At 36.3% G+C, this 24,582-nt stretch overlaps 6 protein-coding genes across 6 annotated transcripts; 4 read left to right on the plus strand and 2 right to left on the minus strand.

Annotated features, from left to right (window-relative positions):
• Positions 1-127: 127 nt before the first annotated feature.
• MONOS_14753 (putative Casein kinase I) lies at positions 128-4,825 on the plus strand (the record flags this gene model as incomplete). Its single annotated transcript, XM_067867582.1, has 7 exons — positions 128-245; positions 307-365; positions 416-667; positions 719-892; positions 1,008-1,147; positions 1,405-1,588; positions 1,699-4,825. 7 exons carry the CDS (start codon positions 128-130, stop codon positions 4,180-4,182), a joined length of 3,411 nt encoding a protein of 1,136 aa, XP_067723854.1. The 3' UTR covers positions 4,183-4,825.
• A 1,732-nt stretch (positions 4,826-6,557) lies between these two features.
• Positions 6,558-10,773, plus strand: MONOS_11220 (putative thioredoxin family protein; the record flags this gene model as incomplete). Its single annotated transcript, XM_067863732.1, has 8 exons — positions 6,558-6,679; positions 6,777-6,812; positions 6,898-6,907; positions 6,979-7,016; positions 7,081-7,238; positions 7,287-7,396; positions 7,544-7,732; positions 7,908-10,773. The coding sequence occupies 8 exons, from the start codon at positions 6,558-6,560 to the stop codon at positions 10,401-10,403; spliced, it is 3,159 nt and encodes a 1,052-aa protein (XP_067723855.1). The 3' UTR covers positions 10,404-10,773.
• Positions 10,774-10,994: 221 nt separating this feature from the next.
• On the minus strand, positions 10,995-13,504 carry MONOS_11221 (putative protein phosphatase 2A regulatory subunit A). The gene is made up of 4 exons (XM_067863733.1): positions 13,317-13,504; positions 12,418-13,263; positions 12,078-12,232; positions 10,995-11,850 (listed from the first exon to the last, which is right to left on the minus strand). The coding sequence occupies exons 1-4, from the start codon at positions 13,480-13,482 to the stop codon at positions 11,131-11,133; spliced, it is 1,887 nt and encodes a 628-aa protein (XP_067723856.1). The 5' UTR covers positions 13,483-13,504; the 3' UTR covers positions 10,995-11,130.
• A 221-nt stretch (positions 13,505-13,725) lies between these two features.
• On the plus strand, positions 13,726-17,757 carry MONOS_11222 (putative splicing factor 1; the record flags this gene model as incomplete). The annotated part of the gene is made up of 5 exons (XM_067863734.1): positions 13,726-13,789; positions 13,860-14,048; positions 14,098-14,176; positions 14,255-14,397; positions 14,579-17,757. The coding sequence occupies 5 exons, from the start codon at positions 13,726-13,728 to the stop codon at positions 17,755-17,757; spliced, it is 3,654 nt and encodes a 1,217-aa protein (XP_067723857.1).
• A 115-nt stretch (positions 17,758-17,872) lies between these two features.
• On the plus strand, positions 17,873-18,901 carry MONOS_11223 (putative Autophagy-related protein 27; the record flags this gene model as incomplete). Its single annotated transcript, XM_067863735.1, has 5 exons — positions 17,873-17,999; positions 18,049-18,257; positions 18,312-18,399; positions 18,469-18,658; positions 18,758-18,901. The coding sequence occupies exons 1-5, from the start codon at positions 17,908-17,910 to the stop codon at positions 18,899-18,901; spliced, it is 723 nt and encodes a 240-aa protein (XP_067723858.1). The 5' UTR covers positions 17,873-17,907.
• A 1,187-nt stretch (positions 18,902-20,088) lies between these two features.
• MONOS_11224 (uncharacterized protein) lies at positions 20,089-24,260 on the minus strand. The gene has a single exon (XM_067863736.1). It carries the CDS (start codon positions 24,050-24,052, stop codon positions 20,327-20,329), a length of 3,726 nt encoding a protein of 1,241 aa, XP_067723859.1. The 5' UTR covers positions 24,053-24,260; the 3' UTR covers positions 20,089-20,326.
• Between the last annotated feature and the right edge of the window lie 322 nt (positions 24,261-24,582).

Genomic DNA, 24,582 nt, shown 5'->3' on the forward strand with positions numbered 1-24,582 from the left:
CCAAGATTTTCATATAATTATGGTAATTTTGATAATAATTCCAGAAGATTGAAAAAGTTTGGCTTTCCATATTGTTATTTTTACATATTATTAAAAAATATTATTACTACAGTTTCATTTTTCGACAATGGATCCATTTATATGCACATTTCAGCAAGATATTCAGGGAAGTGATTTCCAGCAACTTCCTCCGATTATTGGGCGTAGATACAGATTTTTAAGACTTATTGGAAAAGGATCTTTTGGTATGAATTATTTTTCATTTACCAATTAATATTTTTACTTTCAACTTATTTTATATTACAGGTGTTGTATTTATTTGTGAAAGTAATGAATCCAGAAAACTTTATGCAACAAAAGTCGAAGTTTGAAGTTTTTGCACCGTTTTCGATATCAAATAAATGATTTTTTACAGCTTTCTAGAACGCATGCACCAAAACTGGAACAGGAATACAACAGATATAAAAGGATGATGCTAAATGAAGGATATCCTGAAGTTAGATACTATTGGACAAATAAGCAATATAACGCTATGGTTATGGAGCTTCTTGGTGAATCTCTTGATGATCTTCATAAAAGAGCATCAAGAAGATTTTCAATTGTGACTGTTATTCAAATAGCTATACAACTCATAACGAGAATTGAAACACTTCACAACATGGGATATGTTTGAAAATATTTAGAATTTTTATATCTTATTTTCTTCTCAATTATTTAGGTTCATAGAGATATTAAACCCGAAAACTTTCTTATTGGATTAGGTGATAAATGCGACACAATTTATGTGATTGATTTTGGTTTATCAAAAGAATATCGAGATCCTGTGACTCATGCTCACATGCCATTTTCTGATCATCACGGAGTTGTTGGGACTCTCAGATATATCTCTGTTGTATGCTTATTCACTTATTGATTATTTCGATAAAAGTATAATTAATAATTTAAATAAAATCTTTTTTCTTATCTAAATGAAATGTCAAACATTCTTTAATGTTTCTTTTTGATAGAATGTGCACAGAGAATTTGAACCTTCTCGAAGGGATGATTTGATATCACTGGCGTATTTGTTTGTTTATCTTTTCAAAGGAAATCTTCCTTGGCAGTTTAAAGAGAAAATGAGCCCACAAGATAGATGCAATAAAATTTAGTATGTGAGATAACTTATTGAAAGAACGTGTTTTTTTCTTCTTTGCTTTTCCTGGTTTTCTTGTTTTTATTGTATTGCTATAATGTTTTCTTGGTAATTTATATTTTTCTTTTTATTGGATTAAAATTCAAACAATTTCTAATTTTTTTCATTGCCTTTTTTTCCATTTTATTTCATTTTCTTTCTTTCTTTCTTTATTTTTATTTTTATTTTATTTTATTTCATTTCATTTCATTAACATCTCCACTCTTTCTCAGTGTCTACAAATCGCAATATCCCGACTACCATCTCTTTGACAAGATGCCCCCAGAATTTCTGATGTTCTACAGAACCGTGTCAAAACTCGAATTTGCCGAAGATCCAGACTATGCCAGCCTTCGCAGGCCGTTTGAGCTGCTGATGGAAAGGGTGCCTCTGAATGAGAGAGAATTCGATTGGAAAGTGTGTTTCTTCAATGTATTTGGAATTATTAAAAGGAATAATCAATTAATTGTTAAAAATTTTTAATTATTTAATCTTTTTTTTTTTTTTTGAATTTACATTGACAACAGCCTCGCCAGTACCGCCAGCCAGACTCAACCAGTATCAACTCCAACATGTCCTCTGCTGCCAACACAGTCACAGCCACAAACACAACTGCAACTGCAACTGCAACCACACTAACAAGTCCCAATGCTAATGCCACAATAGCCACAAATGCGACTAATACCACAAATCCTGCTAATCCTACAAATGTCATTAATGCCACTATAACCATGAACCCTCTGTCTTCAGCTGCAACAGCTACCACCCAGCTCAACCCCACCAGCACCCTCCATCACGCATCTTCTCCTTATTCCCCTTATTCCCCTGCTCCAAACTCCACCATTGCTACTGCCACTTCTGGAACGTCTGCAATTCCCAATCATCCTTCCACATACAACTATTCCCAGGCTCCTCCTCCTTCCACCCCTGGCTTATCCATGACCCCTGCTTTATCCCAAACCCCTGCCCTTTCCTTAGCCGTCACCCCTGGCCCTCCTCCCCCCACACCTCCATTTCTGCCTCCTCGCTTGCACTCAGCTGCTTCTGCATTTGAAGGAGCAGCAGCTGCTCAGCCATATCCCTCGTCTCCGGCGGGGAAGAGAACACCGCCTCTGGCAGCGGGTTATCCCCATATACAGGGCTATCCACAGGCTGTGAATGCGACTGGCATTACTTCTGCAAATATTCCTGCTAATATTCCTGCTTCTGCTACTGCTGCTGTTACTGCAACTACTTCTGCTATGAGGAATCCATTAGCCCAACCTCCCTTACTGTCACCTACACACCCACTGGCTGCAGCTACAGCAGCTGCTACAGCCACCGCATGCACCCTACCGATGCACGGAGTAACTCAGAAGCTCGGAGAAATAGCTATTTCTCCGGACCCTGAGAGTGGGGTAGGGGGAATAAATGCAGGGCAGATGGAGATGCAGATGCAAATGCAAATGCAAAAACAGAAGCAGATGCAGATGGCAATGCCGATGACGCTGGTGAGTAAAGTGGGAGAGTGTTTGATGGAGAATGAAGAGGAAGAGGAAGAGCAGCAGGTGGTGGTGATGCCAACAGACAGGGCGCAGGCAGCGATGCAGTTGATGGACATGCAGAAAAACCAACAGCAGGCTGAAGCTTCTGTTGAATTGACTGCTTCTGTATCAGACTCAAACATGACGATTATGTCACAGACACAGTTGAAAACACAGGGTGAAAAGGGAGTGGAGATACCAGAATCTTCGTTCTCGTATTCAATTGGAGCTTCATCTTCATCATCATCTTCTTCTTCTTCTTCTTCCTCTTCAAATGCACCATCATCTTCACTTCCCTCATCCAATCAATGCTTCTCTGACTCCTCTTTAATTCCCCCTCCTTCTTCTCCCATGGCATATCCTTCTCTTCCTCTTTCTCAATCTTCTTCTTCTTCCTCCTCTTCCTCTTCCTCTGAAAGCAACATCTTGTCAGAGCAAATGCCTGCTGTGGCTACGCCAGCGACTGACTCTGAAGGGAATGTGTTGTCTCAGGTTGAGAGAGATGTGGAAGAGGAGAAGGAGAATAAAAGAGAGAAAGAGAAAGAAATGCAAACTCAAGCTCAAACTCATTTCCATCCACAAGCACCTATTCCAACTTCTTCTTCTTCTTCTTCTTCCACCTTATCTGCTTACTCTTCATTTGCTCCTTATTCCTTCCCTTCGTATCGCTTCTTGTCTTTGAGCAGTTCAGATGCTGACAGTTCATCACATGACTCACTCTTTGTTCATACATCACACGACCCAACACAGCTGAGGTTTGTGCTGAAGAATAAAGGAGTTGGGAAGAAGAAGGAGAAGGAGAAAGAGAGAGAGGAAAAAGAGAAGGAGAAGAAGAAAGAGAAAGAAAAAGAAGAAGAAGAAGATGATGATGATGATGATAGTGAAAGTGATAGCTCATCTAGTTCAGATGGATCAGAAGGAGATGAAAGTTCAGAAGAGCCTGCTTCATTGGAGTTCTCTTCAGAAGCTGATAGTTCATCTGATGATGACGATGACGATGAGGAGGAGGAAGAAGAAGAAGAAGAAGAAGATGGAGAGGAAAGAGGAGAAGGAGAAGAAAATAATGATGAAGAAGGAAGAGAAGATGATAATGTGGAAGAAAAAGCAAGAGAAGTCAAAGTGAATGGAAAAGAAGAAGAAGTTAGAGATGAGGTAACAAAATCACCAGAAAATTCAACTTCTTCTTCTTCTTCTTCTTCTTCTTCTTCACTAACATCAGCAGAGCCTTCTTCACTCACTCCTGTTGCATCTGAACTGATTGCAAGTTCTTCACATTCTCCTTCTCCTTCTTCATCTTCATCTCCTTCTCCTTCTCCTGCATTGAATACACAAAACTTTGACCAAGTTCCACTGATTGTAGAAGAAGAAAGAATGGTTGAACCTCTTCATTCACCTCCTCATTCGCCTTCTCCTTCTCTTTCGCCTTCTCCTTCACAACTTGATTCTCCTCCAGTTTCTCCTCCTCCGCCTTCTTCTTCTTCTTTATAATCTGTATCATCTATTGAATGTATTGAATGATATTACTGATGATTATAAATGTCATTTTGATCGTTTCTTCTTCTTCTTCTTCTTCTTCACTTTTTTATGGTTGTCTTTAACTGCAACGTGAAAAAAAAAAAAGAAAGAAAGAGTTTATTCTTAAATTTATATTGTTTTCAATGAAACCAAATTTTTTAGGAGAAGATATTTTTGATAGTGTTAATATCAAATGAGCTGGTCATGTTTGCTCCTGTTTGCTACATCTTTGAATATTATGTGGCTTTTTTTTACATAGTATTTTAACAGAATTTGTTTTTTTTTTAATATAAAAAATATTATTTTTTTCTTTTTTCTTTTTTTCTTTTTAGAATTTTGAAAAAGGTTGCACGTTTTGTTATGTTTAAAGAACCGAAGTATTTCATTTCACTTTCAGCGCTTTATATGTTTTATTATTTTATTTGATGCTTTCTTTATGAAATGTTCATTTGGAATATTATTTTAAACCTTTTTTTCTATTAATTATTTTTCTGTTGTATTTTTTTTTTTTATTTTTTGTTTTTGGGTGAATTCTTCGATTTTTAAATTTCCAGTTCAAATTAATTACATGTATTATTCAGTAATTAATTATTTTACAAACAAGAAAGGTTTTTGTTTTCGTTTCTTTTTTCTTCGTGATGAAATGTTTGTATCTCAAAAAGATTTTTTGTAATTCAAGCAATTTTATCGAACATTCAGTCAAAATGCAAAAAAAGAAAATTTCCGAGCTTCAAAATGCAAGGTAAAATTTACCAAGTTTTTGAGAGTTATTTTTGTTGTATCTGTACAGTCTAAACCGGATATAATCACATCGATTTTTGTTCAACTTTTTGTGACTATATCCAATTGTGATTATACACGATGATGCTTTTCACAGAAAAAAAAATTAATTTTTGAAATAAATAATTATGTGTCGATTTTTTTATTTTTGGAAATTCTATACAAATACACTTTTTTCACTTGCGTAATTAATTTTTTTCATAAATACATATTATTTTGACTTATTTGAGCACATATTAACAAAGCTAAAATTGAAATTCTTGAACAAAAAATCGATTTTTCGTTGAAAAAATCGCCCATTATAATAATAAATGTGATTATATATTTTCAGCTCTGTGTTTAAATTTGATGAAAAATGAATGAAAAAATTGACAAAAATATCGGTGCATGGAAAAATGTGACTGTAAACGAATGTGATTATATCCGACGTGATTATATCCAGTTAGACTGTATATATCATTTTTCAAAATTGGAGAACTTTTCATTTTTTGAATTGTTGTTTCCTTCAAGAAAATACTTGTCACCTGAAGTTCAAATACTTGTATACAATAAGATTTCATAATTTGAAAACTTTTTCTTTTTCATTTTACACTTTTTTGCATCTTTTTAAATATGGGACGATATTTTTTGCTTTATGAATTTTGTTCCTTTAAGAGTTTCCGAAAAATTTTCTCATTTTTTATTTATTTTTCAATACATTTTTGTATGAAAATGTTTGAGTTGTTATAATATGAAAGTGGAAAAAGTTTGGAACAAATTATTGTTTTTTTCATAAAAGCAAGAATTTTGTCCCACATTTATTAAAATTTTAAATTTATTTATTTGTTTGTTAATTATATTATTTGCCGATTTCTATCGTTGCACAACTGTTTTTATTAATATTTACAAAAAAAATATATTTCGAAAAGAAAATAATTTTCATTTTGTATTTTCTTTTTCAATAACAATAAAAGATTGGGTAAAAAAATATCGGACAAGATCGAATTTTCAATAATATCTCAAAAAATAAATCTGATAATTTTCATCATAATGAACCTTTTCAATGCGAACGCATTTGGTATTCCAAACTGTCATTTTCATGTAGAATAAATATGGCTAATTTTTTTTTTGAAAACTTCCTTTTGTTTAATTTTCAAATAAAACAAAATTATTCATATTTACATCAATTTTCTGTGCCAACTCACGTAACTTCAGTATAATGGAAATAATAACAATGTTTAGGTTTTGTTTCCATTTTGGTAAAGTTTCATAGGTGGGAACAGAAATTTGATGAACAATGAAATTTTTTTTAAAAAAAATTAAACAAAAGGAAGTTTTCAAAAATAATATTTTTATTTTTGAAAAATGATCGGTGTTTCGTTCTTTTTTATTTTCAATTAAAAAAATAATTGAAAAACAAAATAAAAAATAACATGTGTATCATTTATCTATAACCCACCATTCATATGTGACATAATTCGGTAATTGCTGTTTTTGTGGTAAGTCTTGAAGAATAAAATTGAAACCTTAATAGAAGACTGAACATAAATTTCGCCGCTCCCATATCATTTTTACAACAAATATTTCATATGGATGCAAAGCCCGTTAGCTTGAATCTTTATGATTTATCTCATGGAATTGCAAAAGCATTATCTCCATTTTTATGTGGCAAAACATTTGAAGGGATTTGGCATGTTGGAATAGTTGTTTTGTATGCTTTTTATTTTTCATTTGACTTTAATATTTGAAATTGCAATTATAATTTTTTTACATTTTATGCATCAAATATGATTTAAATTCATATTTAGTGGAAATGAATACTACTACAGTGGAGGCATTATGAGGTATTTTTACAGATAAATAGAAACTTTTTCATAATAAAAAATTATTGAAATTCTTTTCAATATTAATTTTTTTAATCATAAAAAGAAATATCCCTGTATGCAAGCAATTATATCTTTAAACAATAAAATCTCCTATTTGTCAATTATCACGTTTTTAATCAAAAAGGGAAAAACTACAGCAGGAACTCCAGATAAAACAATACCGTATGCGGTTAATTATACTATTGAAAGATTTAATATTTTATATATTTTTTAATTTCTCATTCAGTTTTGGGCAAACGTATCTTTCTCAAGAAATTTTTGAACAATTTTTAGAACAAAATAGCGATCAGTTTACTGCTGAAAATTACAAACTATTTGGAAACAATTGCATCGATTTCGCAGACACAGCAGTTAATTTTTTAACAGGAAAACATCTTCCAACTGGTTTGAATTATTTTTTGTCTTCGATTATTTATTAACTTTTTTCAAAAGATCTTTTGGATTTAGGAAAAGAATTTTCATCAACAGCATTTGGGAAACAAATAAAACCATTTGTTGAAATGTTTTACGGAAATTGTGACCCGCTCAAATGTGGTTCGAAGGTGTGATATTTATTTTGAATTATATATTTTTTTTTGAAGAGGAGTTTTATTTTCTGAAACAAAAATTCTCGTGCAATAATAACATCATCTACTTTTAAATTTCTTTTTTCCCCCCTTTATTAATCAACAAAACTTATATTTTCTTAGGCGTCAAGCTGTCCATCCAAGCCATGTGAACAATTTTCGAATCTATTTTCACAATGCCCTCAATTGGATATGACTCACATGCTGCAGCTTCTTATTTCCCAAACAAAACTGCCAGATGGCATTTCTCCGACCTATGTAATAGATACATTCAATAAAATGGGCGGGGAGTCAATATTGAAGAAGTACTTTGTATGTACTTATTTTATTAACCTTACAAACATAATCATCTCTAATTTCTTCTTCAAATTTCTTTTTCAAAAATAATAAAAATAAAATAAATAAATAAAAATTAAATATATTTTGTTATCATAATTTCTCCGCACCCAAAACAATGATATTTCTCGCTCTAACTGCGCCGGAAAAGGGCTCCAAAGATGCCTCAAGCAGCTCATCATCATCATCATCATCTTCTTCTTCTTCTTCTTCATCTTTCTCTCCTTCTTATTCTTCCTCTTCCTCCTCTTCCTCCTCCTCCTCCTCTTCAAATTCTTCTTCTTCTTCTTCTTCTTCTCCATCAAACACTCAACCTTCAGCTACTCTTGTCAACTATTGCTGCAACAATCCTTTCCCTCTCACTCCAACTTCTCCTAATTCTTCTCCTTTCTCTTCATCATCATCATCATCATCATCTTCTTCTTCTTCTTCATCTTCAGCTTCATCAGCATCCGTCCAATCATCTTCGCCCTTCCCATTTTGCTCTGATAAAAGCATCTTCCAGAAGACTGAGCCACACTCCTCTCTGACTCAGATGAATGCTCAACAAAAGACTCAATTTCAGTCATTTTCTCCTTTTCCACTGCCATTTTGCACACACACACAGAATGCTTCACCTTTCTCATTGTCATCATCATCATCATCATCATCATCATCATCACAGCCATATCCCTCTTTCCCTCCTCATCTTCCTCCTTTTCCTCCTTTCCCTTCAACCACTTCTTCTCTAACTTCTCCTTTTGGCTCTTGCTTTTCATCATCAACTCCTTCACCATCATCTTTTCCCTTCTCTTCTTCCTCTTCCTCATCATCATCATCTTCTTCTTCCCCTTTCTCTTCTTCCTCTTCCTCTTCAATGGACATCGACAACGATACAGAGACAGATCCAGAGTTAACTTCTGCAATGGATGTGGAAGATTTAGCTGAGCGCTGCCCTCTCATCTCGTCGCCTAAGCCATATCTGTTTGAGAACATCGACATCAACAGCATCCTCACCCGCCTCTTCGACAACGCTGTCATCTTCGAGGAGCAGGCGAAAGAACAACATGTTAGTCAACAAAGTCAACAAGCTCTTCAACAAACAACAAGTCAACAATATCCTCAACATTCTTCTTCTTCTTCTTCTTCTTCTTCTTTTGCTCCTTCTTTTACTCCTTCTTCATCATTCCCTCAATCTTCTTCCTCTTCTCCTTCTCCTTCTCCTTCTCCTTCTCCTTTCTCTTTCCCCTCAAAAACAGGAACCACCACCCCATCTCTATCTGCTTCTGCACCTTCTCTTTCGTTTCCTCATCAACCACTTTTTCCTTCTCTTTCTTCTTCTTCCTCCTCCTCCCCTTCTTCTTCTTTCTCTTCTTCTTTCTCTTCTTCTTCCTTCCTCTCACGCACAACACCTGGACAAATGACATTTTCTCTTCCTCCGCCTCCTCCTCGTGCTCATTTGCTTCACACCCAGCAATCAACAATATTCCCATTTACTACACAATCATTCGTACCTTATCAACCTCCTGCTTCTTCTTCTTCTTCTTCTTTTCCTTCTTCAACCCCAACCTCATCCACACCTCTAACCTCACCTTCATCTGACTCCCAATCCCACCAGGGCATCCTCTCCACCCGTGACAAGGAATTCCTCAACTCTTCCCCCGTCTGCTCTTTCTTCACCGCCGTCTGCACCGAAAGTGACAAAAGACCTCATCTTCAGCTGCCTCCTGGCCTTGTTGCCCTGCTCACCCGCTTCCGCTGCTGCTGGCCTTCGTCTCTGCTGCTGCCTGTGATCGATCTCTTGCGCGTTCTTGCACTCCACCCGAAGGGCTGCCATCCGCTCTGCAAGGACCCTTCATTGGCTGGGAGGGAGGATATGAGAGAAGATAAGAGAGAAGATAAGAGAATGGACGAAGGGAAGAGTATGAGTAATAGCATGAGTGAAGATTGTGCGGATGGGGCAGAGAAGAAGAAGCAGAAAAGTGTGTTGGCTCCTCTGTCTGCGATGGAGCTGGCGAAGGAGTTCTTACTGCCAGTTGTCAATCCAATGGCTGCAGCTTCAAAATCTCTGTCATGTCCTTCTCCTTCATCTTCTCTTCCTTCTCCTCTGCCTTCTCCCTCCAAATGCGAGCTGGCACTGAGTGTGATGTGTGGGCGGGTGATTGTGAATCTTGTCGCCACTCCAGCCGGGGCAAAGTACCTGACAGAACCAGAACGAGTCTCATTCTTCCTGTCAGTTGCAGCATCGATGGTGGAGAACAAGGAAACGCTGTTTTTGCAGCCAGGGGGAGTGTGCATCATCCACAACATTGCTCTTCTGATGGGAGAGGAGAAAAGTTCGAACCAGGCGCTGTACGAAATCGCGATCCCGGCGCTGGCAGCAGCCATCCGAAGAGAGTTTGTGAGGCTGTGTGAAGAAGAGCAGAAGATGAAGACAGCTTTTGGTGCATCGGAGCTTCCAGAAAAGTACTTTGACACACTTCAAATGATGCTAAAGGCATTGGGAGTGTGCTGCTTGAATAACGTTGTGGGAGTGGGAGTTGTTTGCTCGCTTCAAGGCGATGCTGCGGTTATCGAAGCCCTGACGTCTATGAAAGATTTTCATCATTGGAAAAAAATCCAGCCTTTTGCTGCAGAACTTTTCCTTATTGTAACAAATTATTTTTGAACTTTCTTTTTTTTTATTTTTTCTCTTAGTTAAATTATTTTTTTATCCTTCAGATCTTATTTAACTTGTGAAATTTATGCTTTTATTGAAACTTTGTGAAGTTTAATGTTTTTCTGTTGAAAAATTTCTTTTTTTCTATGTTTATGTTTTTCCTTTCCTTTTTGCTTTCAATTTAACTTTTATTTCAAAAATCTTGGAAAAACTGTAATTATTTTACAATTTCATTTGTGTAAAAAATAAAAAGTCATTTAATTCAATCATTTAATTATAAATATTTTCACAATAGAAAATAAAACACATAAATATGGCGAGATAAATGTTTAACTAAATTTGAGTTTGAAGATTGGTTGAATGTGAATAAAGACGATTATTCAGGAGGAATTTTAGCACTTGGATGACGAGCAGTCATATGAGTCACTAACAATTTGTGATTTTGAACGGCACACTGATTTTTGAAACGAATTGTATTCATGACGAAAAAAGTTCAATCAAAGCAAATTGAGCTTTAAAAAAATTAAAGCAAACTCCGCATTCAGGGCAGATAATACTCAGTCCTGGTTTCTTTACTCCGGATGCTGTATGAGGTTGTGCTTTTCCTTTTCCCATTTTGTTTATTCAAATAACAAAAATATGGGATTTTTTCCCCATACTTCCAAAGAATTAAAAACTTTGTTATGCATAAATTAAAAATAAGAGAAAAGATAATTTAAAGCTAAGATTTTAATTTTCAGAGACTTTCAAGAGCTTTATTTGCACTATATTGCACATCTTTATCTGGATCTCCAAGGAGTTTTTCCATTTGCTGTTTGATTTCTCTTCGCTTTTCAGCAGTTTTTGCGGTGTTGTAAAGGGTGCGAAGAGTAGAAGCAGCCTTCATACGCACATTTGGAACCGGATCTGCACACAGCGCCGCGACAGCCGGGAAAATCAGAGAGGACAAGGCATCGTCTGGGCAGAGAGGGGCGATGCGGGAGAACGCGAACAGGGAGATCAGCCTTCTGATGTAGGACTTGTGCTTTGAGCGTGCGATGACTGACGGAGCGAGCTGCTCTTTGACCCAAACTGGGCCAAACTCTGCGCCGATGGAGGCGAGTGTCTCCACCGCAGTGACACGCACATCACTCACATCGTCGTCCATCCACCCGACACAAAGGCCCAGCAGCTTCTCGTTGAAGACTGGCTGGCCGAGCTCCTTGGCGACGTAGGCGATGTATTTGATGACTGTCATGCGGATGCGCCACTCGCCTGTGCCTGCCACACCGCCACTGGTGGCCATGGAGAGGGCAGAGGAAGAGGCAGAGGAAGAAGAAGCAGAGGCTGAGGAGGAGGAGTTGAGAGGAGAAGGAGATGGGGAGGATGGGGTTGAAGGCGGCTGAGGGATTGGGCAGACGGTGAGTGAGGTGACAGCGGGGATCAGCTGGGCGATGATCTGCTCCAGTTCACAGTTCTGTTGAGGTTGATAGATTTGTTGGATAGGAAAAAAAAAGAATAATGAAGAAAGAGAAAAATAAATATGATTATTTAAATAAAGAAAAGGAAAAGAAGAAAGCAAAAGAAATATATATAAATTTATATATATAGTATTAAAGAGACAAAATTTATTTTTCATTATTGGGAAAAAAAATAAATAAATTAAGAATCAAAAATTGAACATGAACGATCATAATATCACACCTTTGCGAGAGAAGGAAGGTTTGCAATGGCGCTTGCTCTGACTTCAGGTGGCTGCTTCTCAGAGAGAAAGTCTGTGAGAAGAGGAAGAATGTTGGCATTGAACTCAGCACGTGACAGAAGAGAGGTCATTCGCAGAACACTGACAGCCAACGCCTCTGTAAAAAAAAGAAAAAAAAAAAAAAAAAAAAAGTGAAAGAAAGAAAGAAAGAAAAAATGATGATGATTAACAATTGAAAAAGGAAATAATATATTGTTTGCATATTTTTTTTAAAAAAATTAAAATCAATTCAAATTTAAAAAAAAAAAATTCTTTTTGGAAATTTGAAAAGAAAAAACAAACCTTTCACAATTGTGTTCTCGTCCTTCGACAATTCCTTGATAGGTGGCAAAAGTGCCTTGATGATTGTTTCTGAGGTCAAATGAGATGCAAAGCACGACAGCTTCTTTGCTGCAATCGTCTTAACTTCAATTTCTCCATCACGCATCAGCCCAACAAACAGAGGTGTCACCTCAGTCTTCACAATTGCTGGGGGAAGCTTCTCAGAGAAATCGCAGATGAGCTCAGCCACCTTGAATTTCACTCTCCAGGATTTATCTTCTGCAATGCGACGGAAGATTGGTAGGATTTGAGCTTTCACTTCGTCCGGGGTCAGAAGAGGAACTGATGCAATCAGAGCATTCATCACCCACAAACGAATGGAATCCAATTCATCTCCAGAAATATATTGAAGAATTGGCAGTAATGAAGTTTTAAAAACTACCTTATCCACTTGAGAAATTAAATCCTTCATGCACCTTGCAGCAGATCTACGAACAGTAGCTGAATCATCACGAGAAAGAGCAGAATACATCTGAATCAATTCGTCCCTTTGCTTTGCGTTGCACGCGCGATAAATAGCAGCATACAAGCAAGGAGCAGCAGTTCGCTTTGTGATCCAATCACCTAGCGATAACCGCTTCACAAGGTCAAACACAGTCGATTCAACAACTGATTGCGACATGAATGGAATAATTGAGCATATAGCAACAAGTGCCTTTTCACGTACAAGTGCATCTTCAAGGATTGCCAATTGTTCAAGTGGCTGCAGGAGAGTGTGGGCCCAACCATTTCCACCAACTTGTGGAACGAGTTTTCCGATTTCTTCTCCATATGCAACAAGCACTTCATCATCATCATTAAAGCAATCTAAGTAACATATTTATTTATAGCGCATGCAATCTATATGAATAAAGGCAAACCAATAAGATATGGAAGTAATTCATTTCTTGTTCTCTCAGGTCCAATTGTATCGGCAATTAAACTGAGATTCCTGACAGATCTCAAACGAAGTTGAATATCGTCTGCTCTCAAGCAATCCATCAGGTTTGCGACCTGAATAAGAATGTCATCTTGGACTTTAGCCATGATGATGAACACAAATTTATAAGTTATGGTTAATCATTTAATTTCATTGTATTCATAAAAAATACATTTATGTTTTTGTCAAAAATATACTATCGATGGTTTAAGAATAACGATCATTTTCTCCCTATTTTGATATTACAAAAATTTTTTGTATATTTATTTTTGATAGTCCAAACAGCAAAGTATGTTTTTTAAAAAGCCAATTTTGTACTTTTATAAAATAATATCATTAAAATAGGTGCTATGTCTTCATTTGCTGAAATAGCCAAAAAAGCTCTCGCCAGGCATCTTAAACGAACAACAGAAGGTTCTAACATTCTTCAAACTTAAAACTTATTTAGAACAATTGCAAACATGGAATGGTTTATGTGTCTCAGAATCTCGGCTTGATAATACTTTGCATCCTCATCCTTCTCCAATGAAAGAACCAGATGATTCTTCAGAGCAACGTTTTTCACCACCACAAAAACGAGGCCCACAAGAAGTTTATGGTTCAAATAAGCCAGATATGCAGCAATTACCTCATGAGTTCAGTATTCCTAATGCACCCCAACCTTGTCGACGTGGTATGCATTTTTCGAGGTGGAATTTTTTTAACATTCGTTTCACCAATAGCTTCGGATATAGCAATTGAAATAGCAAAGTTGAAAGGATCTTTGATGAGCGGAGAATATTTAATTCCAGATCCTAACCAGTTTGTCAAATCAAAACACGATTTTATATTTTTCCTTTTTTTACCAAATTTATTTTCCAAACCCAATTCTCATTTAAGAGAACGATCTCCTTCTCCTCCTCCAATATATGATACTCAGGGAAAACGTATTAACACACGAGAACAGAGAAAAAAGGCTGCAATTGAAGAACAACTTCAAGTTTTATCTGATGAAATGATTAAAGCCATTTCTACTGAAAGAGGTATTTTAATGTGACTATGCGCAAGGCCATATTATCTGTTATGTAATATTTGTTACTTTGATATTCATCACTACTCTTTATATTTATTTAACTCTTCACAACAATCATTTTTTTGATACAATTATCTTCTAATCTTAATAAAAAAATAAAAAATGAAATAAATATTTTCACACCCATTTAGGCATACCACTCGAAACATTGAAGCCAGTCACTGCGGCAAAACCACAGGCGAAGTTGACAGAGCGTATCTATTTCCCAGTGAGTGAGCACCCACTGGCGAACTACATGGGCTTTTTATTGGGGCCAAGAGGAGCAAACCTGAAGCGTCTTGAGGGAGAGATCGGAGGAGGGGTGAAGCTGTTCATAAGAGGACAAGGGACGATAAAGGAAGGTAAAAAACTGTTTGTGCAAGGGATGGAGGCGACGATGGGGTCTGGTGCTGGGACAGGGATGGGGGCGAATATCATTTCAGTGTATGATGGGATTGATCAGCCGATGCATGTGCTGGTGACGAACTGTGACAGCGAGGAGAGGATGGAGAAGGCGAAGAAAGTGATAGCGCAGGAGATAGAGGCGGTGACGTCAGAGGAGGACTGGGCGATCAAACACAGGCTGGAGCAGTGGGATATGCTGAAGCAGGTGAATGGGACGAAGCTGGGAGGAGGAGGAGGAATAAGTGGAAGTGGAAGTTTGGGAGGAGGAGGAGAAGGAGGAGGAGACAGAGAGAAAGAGAAAGAGAATAGTATATCAGGTGCATTGGATGATGGCCTGGATGCGTTCATTGATGAGTATGAGAAGAATCTGCAGCTGACAGGGATGGATCTGACACTCAACTCGGTACAAGCAAGGAAAGATGGACAAAACACACAAAATGCACAAAACACACAAAATAATACAAGAATGAGTGATGATGACATTTTGGAGCAGTTTCTGATAGAGACAGGGGTGAAGACAGTACATACTGCTGCTCCTTCCTTCACAGTTAATAGCTCAAATAACTCTCTTTCTTCTTCTTCTTCTTCCTCTTCCTCTTCCTCTTCCTCTTCATCTTCTTCCTCCTCTTCTTCTCCTTCCTCAGTCACCCTCATCCCTTCCTCCTCCTCCTCCTTCACCGTCCAGTCACAGCCCACACTCACCACACAGCACCTGGAAAAACCGAAGATTCAGCCAAAGTTGCCTTCACTGAACAACTATGCTGTGTCTGATGTGCTGGCGGATCTGGATGCGATAGAGCATGAGATCGAGAAAGAGGATGAGATGGACAGGGAGATCAGCGCATTTGTGGAGGATCTGTCAAGTTTGGCGCCGGCACAGGCAGAAGCAGCATATGCAGCAGCAACAGCAGCTGTGGTGGCAAAGAGGACGATGAATAATGCTTATAATAATAGTAATAATAATCAGATGATGATGACATTGAATGAAAGAGGAATATCTAGTTCTCCTTTATCTTCCTCTTCCTCTTCTTCCTCTTCTCCTTCTCAGTCTCAGATGCCTATGCGTTCTCCGCCTTCTTCACAGCCGATGATATCGTTCTACAATGAAATAGACTCAGTCATAGCAGAACTGGAGAATATGGACAAGCCACGGAATGCAACACAGGGGAAGAGGCTTGTGTTTTCTGAGGAAGAAGAGGAGGAGGAGAAGGAGGAGAATGATAATGAAGAAGGAGAAAGAGGAGAAGGAGAAAGAGGGAAAGAGAAAGAAAGAGGAGGAAGAGAAGAAGAAGAAGAAGAAGAAGAAGAAGATGATGATGATTCAGATGAAGAGAATGGAAGAGGAAATAAAAGCAAGCCAATCAACAGTTTTGGAGTGAAGAAAAGAAGAATCATTGAAAACTCAGACTCAGACTCTGATTCAGATTCAGATTCAGATTCAAGTTCAGAATCATCATCTGACACAGATGAAGGATCTGAGAAAAAGAAGGAAAAGAAGGAAAAGAAGGAAAACAAAGAAAAAGACATGAAAGAGGAAGATAAAGAGGAAAAGAGTGAAAATGAAAACAACAAAGTGGGAGCTGAAAAAGAAAAAGAAGAAGAAGAAGAAGAAGATGATGATGATGAAAATAAAGATGAACATTCAATCATTGAGGATATTTCTTCTTCAGAAGATTCTTCAGATTCTTCTGACTCATCTTCTCCTTCTCCTTCTCCTTCTCCTTCACCTTCATCTTCTCCTTCTCTTCCTTCTCAACATTCCACTATTTCATCAAATTCCTATTCTTCTTCTCCTTCTTCTTCCTCTTCTTCTTCTTCTTCTACAACTGATTCACTTCAACAACAAAACACACTCATTTCATCCACTGACAAACAATACCATATTTCAATAACTCCTTCCCTTTCTTCTTCTTCTCCTACTCCTTCATCATCATCTTCTTTATCTTCTTCTTCTGATCCTGATGATGAAGATGATGAAGATGATGAAGAAAAATCAACAAAAAAAGATGAAAATTTCGATACAAATACAGAGCAACCTGAAGAGCAATCATCATCTTCTTCAATAACTCCATCTGATTCTTTAACTCCATCTTCTTCTTCTTCTTCTTCTTCTTCTTCTTCTTCTTCTGCTTCTATTTCTGAAGAAGATGGCAAGTCATCAACAATGGCTAATGAGTCTATACAAAAGCCTGATGACGATGAAAGCCAAAATCTAACAGCTTATTCATCATCTGAATCATCTTCATCATATTCATCTTCATCTCCTTCATCTTCTCATCCACAAGAAACATCACATAACCACACACAAACACAGAAAAAATCACATCAAGAGAATTCATCCACTTCATCATCATCATCATCATCATCAAGTCCTTCTTCTTCTTCTTCTTCTTCCTCTTCCTCTTCCTCTTCCTCCCCCTCTTCTACTTCTACACGCAACCAAATATCATCATCATCATCATCTTCTTCTTCTTCATTTCATCCACATCCATCCAAAATGTCCTTGAAGCGTTCTCCTTCCACGGGGGACAAGATGGCAGCTGGATACAACCAGCCAGGAAGTAACCCACAAATGGGATATTACCAGCAGATGCAGCAGATGCAACAAATGCAGCAATATCAACAGGCACAAGCACAGGCACAGATGCAGATGCAAATACATATGCAATTCCAGCTCCAGATGCAAATGCAGATGCAGATGCAGATGCAGGCGATGGGAGTCACAAGCATCGACCCTCTGCTTTTTCAGATGCCTGGAAGTCAGATGACAAACGGAATGATGTATCAAATGCCCACAATGACAGTGATGCCTACTGGAGATGCTGCGTCCATTACACAAACTCCAGCATCAGAAAATTTTCTTTATCCTTCAAATGGGTCACATGAACAAAATCTTTCTTCTTTCGGAAAAATTTCTCCACAATAAAAAAGAAGTGTATTTTTTGCTATTTTTCATTTCACTTATTTATGATCACTTCACCGTGAGTAATTGATTTTCTTTTGTCAATTGTTTTTTCTTTAATTTATGGTTAAATAAACCATATTCAGATAATTTTATTGAAAAATTATTTGGTCTATGATTTGCTCAATACTTTTAAATCTATTACTTCTGAAAACTTATTCACTTGAATTAAGTGACTTTAATTTTACAGGGCTTGCTCGTGATAGGTTTGCTAAGTGTTTCTGAAGACATTTAACATATTCTTTAATTTAACAGCGATAATCCATATGAAGGAAAAATTCAATCAATGAAATTCTGGTATAATTTTAACCGTTCTGTTCCGAATGTCCCATCAATAGGAGAATGTGAAATTCCTGGTTGTGTCATCCCAACAAAGCCATCTATGGGAGATTGCTATTGCTATGGAGATATTAACAACGGATCAACAACTGTTCTCGCTAGCGATGACGGAATCAAAATGAAATGTGTGAAAGTGTTATCAATGATTGAGTAGTTTTATCTATGCATTTTTATTTTAGTTGATTATGATGCTGATTATGAAACAAGAACTGCTGTAATTCGCTTTACTTGTGCAAAGGAGGAAAAAGTTTCATTGGATTATCAAAAGTATATTATTTTCTTCATTTTTTGCTATTTTAATTTTTTTAAAAACTTTTGTTTTTAAAACAATTAAAGCGTTATGGTTACATTAAATTGGGAACATCCTCAAGGATGCCCAGTGAAGCACAAAGATCCAGATGATCCAAGCAACCCAAGCGATCCTAATAATCCGAAAAATAAAAAGAAATTATCATTCGGGAGCGTGATGCTCATTATTCTTTCAGTTCTTCTTGTTCTTTACTTTGCCATTGGAATTCCAATAATGGTTTGATAAATCTGGTTTCACTTTTTTGTTAAATGACAATGATATTTTCTTTTTCATAATTTCACGCATTCTTATTCTTCTTCTTATTTTTTAAAAAAGGCATTTGGATTGAAAAAGCGGGGAGTTGAAATGATTCCATTTGTATTCTTCTGGACAGCCATTCCTGGGCTTGTGGTGAGTGGAGTTAAGTGTATATTCCAACCTTGCTGCAACTCTGCTCGTGGCTTCAAAGAAGTTTCTTAAAGGAGAAAAAGGAATTATATATAGCATGTGATGGAAACAGGATGAGAAATGATCAATGAGATTATTATAAAATGCCAAAAAAAAATGATTTTAAAAGGAAAGAATATTTTTCTCTTTCGACATATTTTGGTAACATGTTGTGAATGAACTTTATTCATATGTCATTTGATTATCTCATTTCATAATTAAATATTTTTTGTTTGTTTATCTTGTTTTCTTTGAAAGCTACCAATTCAATTATAAACTAATGAAATATATTTTTTTCACTTTTGTGAAGATTTCTTCTCTTTCACCTTCTTTTACGATCTTTTCCTCCTCATTTTCTCATTCTCTAATTCATTATTCTTCGTTTTTTTGAAGTTATTTTGCTTCATTTTCTATATAGTTTGCATTTTTTTACGAAATGCAAATGATGCATTCAAAAAAAACCACTCTTAACTGTCTGACAACTCTTGAAATAATTCTATCTTTTTCTGATTATTTTTTTAAATCCAATTCTTTCTTTCTTTCTTTTCTTTTTTTCTTTCATTCTTGGTATTTTAAATGGGTGTATAGTTATAACGACTTTTTTTTTCCAAAATTTATTTAATTTAAAAAAAAAAGTACTTCGAACACCTTTTCTTCGAGTTTCTTCTTCTTCTTCTTCTTTCTTCTTTTTCTACAAATGAATGCATCTTTTTGACAGGAGTTGCCGGAATATCCATTTTTTTTCAACTTCATGTCAATTTTTTAATTTATTATTTATTATTTATTTTTCCGTTGATTTTCTCTTGTTTCAGTTTTGACATATTCCAATTTTTATGCCTCTTGTTGAGAGTTTATTTATCTATTTATTATACCAACCAATTTTTCAACCACTCATATCTCCTGTTTCTTTCTTTCTTTATTTCTTTCCTTTTTTTACCTGCCTCAGTCTGGAGCAGGAAAATAATAATAATAATAACAATAATAATCCTTCATTTGAATAGCTCTACAGTTTTCAAACAAGCACATACACACAATTCATTTCATTCTGAGATTCGTCCCACTTTATTCTTGTGGATCGATCTTATTGAGTTGTTTTCTCATCCTGTTTTCTTGATTGCTTGTTTGCTTGTTAACTTCACTTTTTTTTATGTTTTCTAATTAAAAGGAGTGATGCTTAATTATCAACATTATAACCAGATAGTCTTGCTAAGTGATTGATATTTTGTAGTTTATTTATTTCTTTCAAAAATTATAATTTTAAATAAAAATAAATTGTTAAAAAGAAAAGAGAAAAATAATGTGAGAATGAATGTGAAATTGGATGGTGTGAAGTGAAAGAAGACATTAAGAACGATTAAAAGAGAAAAAACAATGGTTTAGACAATAAATTAACACAAAATAGTACATTCAAGTTCGTCAAGTTCAGAAAAATCAAAATACTAACAAATTTCAAAGTCACTACATTTCATTCTCCATCACTTCATTCATGCCAAACTCCTTCCTCTTCGCATCGTACTGCCTCATCTTCAGAACCCTCGTCATCTCCTGCCACTCCGCCAGATCTCTTTGCCTCGACTGCGCCAGCTGCTCCACCGCCGCCCTCTTCTTCTCACACTCTCTCTGCAACCTCTCGTTCTTCCTCTTCAGTGCTTCCACTTCTTTCCTTTTTTGCTCCACCGCATAGCTCACTTTCGCTTTCTCCAGCGAGTCCCTCTCTCGTTCCTGCGCCATCAGCTCCAGCGCATTCTCTGCTGCTTCTTCTGCCCGCTGTGCTGCTTGCATTTCTTTCACTGCTAAGCTTCGTGCAACACGAACCTGTGAAAGCTCGGCTTTTGCAATGCGGAGCGCCTTTTGGAGGGCAAAGACGGTGGAGCGGGAAGGCTGAGGCTGCGATGGATGCTGCGATAATTGTGTGGGAGCTGAAGAGGAAGAGGGAGAAGAAGAAGAAGAAGATGATGATGATGATGAAGTGTGAGCAGGTGTCTGCATCGGAGTGGATGAAGAAGGAGAAGAAGTCGGATAAGGAGCATAATATGAAAGTGCAGGAGGAGGGGGAGGAAGCGGAGATGAAGAAGGGTATTTTGATGGAGGAACAAACGGTGGCTGTTGCATGGGCGGAGGAGGCAAATAGAAAGGAAATGGAAGCAGCTGTTGCGAAGGTGTACCAGCCAAACGAGAAGAAGACTTTGAATCTGATTGCTTTGCTGACTTACTTTTTGCCTTCGTTTTTGACATCTTCTTTTTCTTTTTCTTTTTCTTCTGCACTTCTTCATTCTTTCTGTTCTTAGACTCCAACTCAGATGCTTCTGACCTTCTTGTCCTGTTTGTTCTGCTTGTTGCCACACTTCTTTCATCTTTTGCTTTTATTCCTGGTGTTGGAGTTCGCCTTCTCTGTTGCTTTTTTGCAGTCGCCTTCTTCTTCTTCTTCTTCTTCATTGTTTCCTTCTTCGATTCCTTCTGATCTAAATAAAATTGTTCCGTCTCTTTTGGAATTGTATTTTCTCTTTGAATGGAAGACGGATCAGCTGCAGTTATCCAACCTAATCGAGATTCATCATAATCCTCTTCTTCCATTTCCTCCTCCTCCTCTTCCAATTCTTCCTCTTCTTCTTCTTCCTCCTCCTCCTCATCTTCTTCTTCAGTTTCACTGCCGTTGTTGTCTTCATCCAACTCTGAGTCACTTTCTTCTTTCTTTTCTGTTATGCCTTTCTTTCTTTGCTTTTTCTCTCCTTCTTTTATCACTTTGAGCAACGTCTCAATCAACTTCCCTATTCTATCATTTTCTTCGTTTTTGTCTTCATTATCTGTTGATTTCTTCTGTTCTTTTTTGGCTTTCTGCTTTTCGGTGCCTGCTTTTGCCATCTTTCCGGAAGACTTTTTATAACTTTTATTCTTTTCATCTGCAATTTCTTCTTGCTCCATTCTTTTCGGTGTGTTCTTTTGTGGAGTTTGCGTCTTTTTATTCAACACGTTTTGTGCGGTTGGAGTATTATGTGCCTTTTTAGAGGAGCTTTTTAGTGTTTTATTTCTTTCTGTGTTTTGAGCGGAATTGAAACTTACATCAATCTCTTCTGAATCACTTGAAGAATCACTTGAAGTGCTTGAGTCTTCTTCTCTATCATTATCTCCATCATCTTCTCCTTTTTCATCTTCTTCCCTCTTCTCTTCATCATCTTCTGATTCAATTTCCGGTTCATTTTGGATTTTCTGTGAACGTTTAGAGTGTTTTGCTTGCTTTTTTGAAGCAGCTAATTGCCTTTCATTGTCTGAAAACAGAGGAACTCTTTTGGATGATACGTGTGTTTGAAGTGAGGATGAAAGAAAAGAAGGTGGAGAAGAAGAAGAAGATGATGATGACGAAGATGAAGGAGAAGGAAATTGTCTTGATACTTTCTTCTGTGATGGCGTATCTGTTACCGAAAAAGAGGAATTCGGTTTTGAGTTTTCTTTTTGCTGATTGTGCCTGTTTTGCTGTTCAATCAGCATTTGTCTGAATCTTCTGAATATTTCTTCTGCTTTTCTGCTGTTTTCTTTGTCTTTTTCATCAACAAAGCTTTCTTCTTCTTCTTCTTCTTTTTCAACATCATCACCTTCATCTTCGCCATTATCATCATCACCATCTTCATCATATTCCTTTTCTTGTCTTGCTTGAGATACATTTGATTTCTTATTTTGACTTGTTTTTTTCATTTTACTGTTAACTAGTCTATTCTCTTTCTCTTCACTTTCAGAAGAGCCATCATCTTCTTCTTCACTTCTGTCATCATTTTCACCATCTTCATCACCAGCATCAATCTCTTTTTCCCTGTCAGCATCATCACCACTTTTGTCCTCCTCTTCCTCTTCCTCTTCATCATCCTCATTATCTTCTCCATCTATTTTTCCTTCTCTTTCATTATTGCTTGATTCAGAATCTGATTGTTCTTCAGAGCTTTCATCGTCTTGTTTGGGAAACGAACGAATATTAGAAGAATTTTTTTGCGTTTTTTTGAACGATGAATTTGGAACTTTCTCGTCAAAGTCACCATTTTTGACTTTTCCCTTTTGTTTGGGCTTTCCTTCATCATCTTCTATCTCCGAAACACTTCGTTTCACTTCAGTTTTTTGCTTGCCTTTTCCTTTTAATGGTTTTTTCTCCATTCTATCATTTCTTTTCTCTTTTGTATTTTTGCTCAGTTGTGAATCATCTCCTTTCTTTTGACTTAAAGCAGAATTTTGCAATTGTCCAGATAAATGCCTCTCATTTTCTTTCCTTCCACTTTTTTTAGGTTTTCTTTCAAATTCTTTTTGTGAATGGCTTTTCTCTTTTCCATCTGTTGAAGATGGCAATACTTCATTTTTTGAAGGAGACATGCGATAATTCGAAGGGAGAGGAGATGGCGGTGATTGAGCGGTTACAGATGAAGAAGGATCTCTCTTTTTCATTTCGTTGAAAGATGAATGCGAAGATGCTGGTGGTGTTGAAGTAAGTTGCTTGTATGTCGAAAGAATGGCCAAAAAACTTGGAGAAAGAGATTGATCTTGGAACAATGATGATGAATGAGAAGGTGTCGTTGGCTGCATATTTTCTGATGAATGATGTGCAATCAAATTCGTTTGTTCAATTTCAGATGAACGATTCCTCGAAGCATTTATTTGTTTTGAAGAAGAAATTGATGATTCTTCTGATATTGAAGATGGCGTAAATGAAGTTAAAGAAGAATAATTGGCTTTTTGACTTGGAAAAGGAGATGCGTTGTGAGGGGATGATGTTTTACGTGATGTGTATTCGTTCGAATCTTCATCAAAATGAAATGTGTGTGAAGTTGATTCAGGTGAATGAATCGGTGAAGATACATCAAAAGATGACAAAGAACAAGATGAAAGTGATGCTGCAGATGGAGATGTAGGAATTGAAAGGGATGAAACAGGTGGAGGCGGAGGCAATTGACGAACATGCGTTTTGGAATAACTTTCATTATTATAATCAGATGATCCTTGCTTCATTTGATATTTATGAGTGTCCAGTTCGTTGCTGGATGCTTGAAAATGAAGACCGCTCGAAGGTGTCTGCAAAATTCCAGAGTATGTTGGATCAACAGAAGAATGAGTCTGAAAATTTTGCAATGATTCGTCATTCGTCTTATATTGTGATTTTTGAATTTCTGGTGGGAAAGGACGTGCAAATGTCAAAGGATTTGACATTAATATTTTCTTTTTTGGGATATATTGATTTAATTAAATTTTCCAAGTTCAAATTGAAAATATGATCAAGATATATATAATAATTTTTTCAATGTGATTGAAATCTGAAGATTCACTAAATCCAATTTTTTGTATATTTTTTAGTAATATTTTTTTAAGTACATAAACCTTTTGATAATATTTTTTTCATTTGAAAAATAGAAACAAAGATTTAGAAAAACAAAAATGTCATTTGTTTTTAAAAAAAACAAAAAATTAGTGTATAAAGAATGCGAATGGTGTTAAAAAAAGTAAAATTTATAAAACTTACATATGAATTAACTCTAAAATTCTAATTCTCAAAATGATTTTGAATGTAGATGGGTGTTAATATTTTACCCTATAAAAAGACATAATAACTTTAAAAGACAACGAAAAATTTAGAATATATCAATATTACGATCAACTTAAAGTTAATTGAATGCAATACATAATACGTTTATTTCTCTGTCTTTGAGTAATTCTTTCAGAAAGCACCTCTTCAAAGAAGC

Source organism: Monocercomonoides exilis (assembly GCF_001643675.1).
Source record: "Monocercomonoides exilis strain PA203 chromosome Unknown scaffold35-1074681, whole genome shotgun sequence".
NCBI lineage: Eukaryota > Preaxostyla > Oxymonadida > Polymastigidae > Monocercomonoides > Monocercomonoides exilis.